The sequence below is a fragment of the Sphaeroforma arctica genome (assembly GCF_001186125.1).
Source record: "Sphaeroforma arctica JP610 unplaced genomic scaffold supercont1.5198, whole genome shotgun sequence".
Taxonomy (NCBI): Eukaryota; class Ichthyosporea; order Ichthyophonida; genus Sphaeroforma; species Sphaeroforma arctica.
This window is the reverse complement of record NW_014035360.1, coordinates 1-2,072: the sequence shown is the minus strand read 5'-3', so window position 1 is coordinate 2,072 and position 2,072 is coordinate 1. Positions and strand designations below refer to the sequence as shown.

The window sequence follows — 2,072 nt, the reverse complement described above, 5'->3', positions numbered from 1 at the left end:
GACTTATTGGATTTTGGAGATTGGCGGGAGGACCAAAATCTATAAGTAGTAGTTCGGAGATTATAAAATTTAGTTTATAATATCCTACATCTACTAATGTCTCAAATAGGTCCAAGCAGATGAGTCATACCAAATACCCAGGCTATTGGAGCCATCAAAGTGCATTTAGAACACTTTGGAAATATTGGAAAAAGAGCTTGTATTAAATTATTTAAAATACAAATAAAAACCAATGTATTATCTCAATTGATCTTGATATTTTAGACTGACCGGAGGCCGTATTTCTACAGATGTGTTGTTCCATCCGCATTACCAAAGACTTGTTGTTGATCTTTGATCGAAGCCTGTACTCAACGGCAGGACTGACCTGTCGGATCATCAGGGCCACACACTGTTCGCATCCTGCATTTGTCTACTCTTTGGACTTGAGCAGAAGAGAATAGTCCTTGCCCAGGCCCGGGACCATGGAGCCAGAATCGTTCGATCATCGTCATCTAGTCGTTTCCACGATTACAAACCTTCCAGTACACTATACCATATGTTCATACATTGTATCATACATACTTGCCATTTTTGAAAAATAAATAAATATTATCCCTATGTGTGCCACTGTTAGAATTTAAGTTAACTATTAAAAAATCCTCCCATTATCAGGATTTTTTGTTTACAACCTCGGGCAAAATTATAATAAGCCGGCTCAAAAAAAACCCTAAAACGACTTGCTAGTTAAGCACGGTCTGTCCAATTGCAGTTCACAACACAGTAGGTTCATAAACCGGTTTTCAGACATTGACCGAGCTCTTTCAGTATGAATGCCCAGACTGTCCTACTGTGTTGACCTTAAATATATCCTTCCTGTCTAATCTAACACATAATCTCCATGATGAGCTGAACCTTCCTTCATCCTCACTATGCCGACCTAATCACACGACACCTTCCTTACTACGAAGCTCACCATATCCATCCAGTGATCCTCTAATTCATTGTCCGGCATAGTGTGTCGTCCTGGCTTCTTCACCAACTAACAGCTGTCACATCAGCTCATCAAGTAGAACATATCAGCTCCTCAAATTACCCTGACAGCTTAGCTGAATTGTCTCCATGTGCTAGACGACGGCAGTTCGGTACCAAGAACCAGTACCGAACTGAACCCTTGTGGATATTGCAAAATATGTATTTAGATGTATGTAGTGAGTAGTCTATTATCATCATGTATTTATGTACAGTACATATTGGGATTTGTCTATTTGTTTAAAATAAAAAAACAAAGAGTTAAAAAATAATAGTAGAGCATTTCATATTTGATAAAACCATTTTTATATATATAGAGTCCATGCCTCCAAGGACTCCAGGTCTCCAGTGACCATTGAGGCACTGACCCAGTTGTACTCAGTACGGTCAGTAGTAGCCTGGACGCACTTTACTACTCTCTACTACTGCTCTAGAGAGTAGAGTAGGCTGTGGGCCTGAGGTCGAGGGTCTGTAGTCCTAAAAAAAGGGGGGGTATTTTAGGAGCCTAAGTATGCAGTGTGACACAATCACAATGTGACAAACTCAAACTGTCACTGATAACATTATGTATTTATTCTACACCCAATGCTTAGTAGCATTCAGCAATTGTCAGTATAGATTAACGATAGATCATGTTCATGTCGCAATTTCTTGGTAAAGTTCTCCTGATTCTATCTGTGCTAGTAAGCGGGAGAATATTCTTAGAATACACTGGTATAGCTGCCCCATCGTCAAACGGTTCCAGCAAGTACAGCACAGATTTGACACAAACATCAAATTCTGCATCCGGAGTCTCGTCTAACGATGTGACGATTGCCGGAGATGGGGCGAATTCAGAGGTAGGGATAGTATTGTTGTTATGTGGATGCGGGTTTGATCCTTGATAGTTTATGGGCTGAGCGAAATTGTAGCTGGCTTGTCTATAACCTGGAACGCACACTGTGGTATGCGTAGGTTACTGTCAGTTAATCAATTAAGGTATAAATAAATATATTTGAGTGTGCTTAATCATAAGTACGAGTGTGCGTAGTTCCCAAACCACATACTATTTTTTGTCTAGA

General features: G+C 39.9%; 1 protein-coding gene across 1 annotated transcript; it reads left to right on the top strand.

Annotated features, from left to right (window-relative positions):
- Positions 1–1,643: 1,643 nt before the first annotated feature.
- SARC_14855 (hypothetical protein) lies at positions 1,644–1,850 on the top strand (the record flags this gene model as incomplete). Its single annotated transcript, XM_014291012.1, has 1 exon — positions 1,644–1,850. A coding segment is annotated over one exon (207 nt), but the record flags the coding sequence as incomplete, so codon positions are not given.
- Positions 1,851–2,072: the final 222 nt, after the last annotated feature.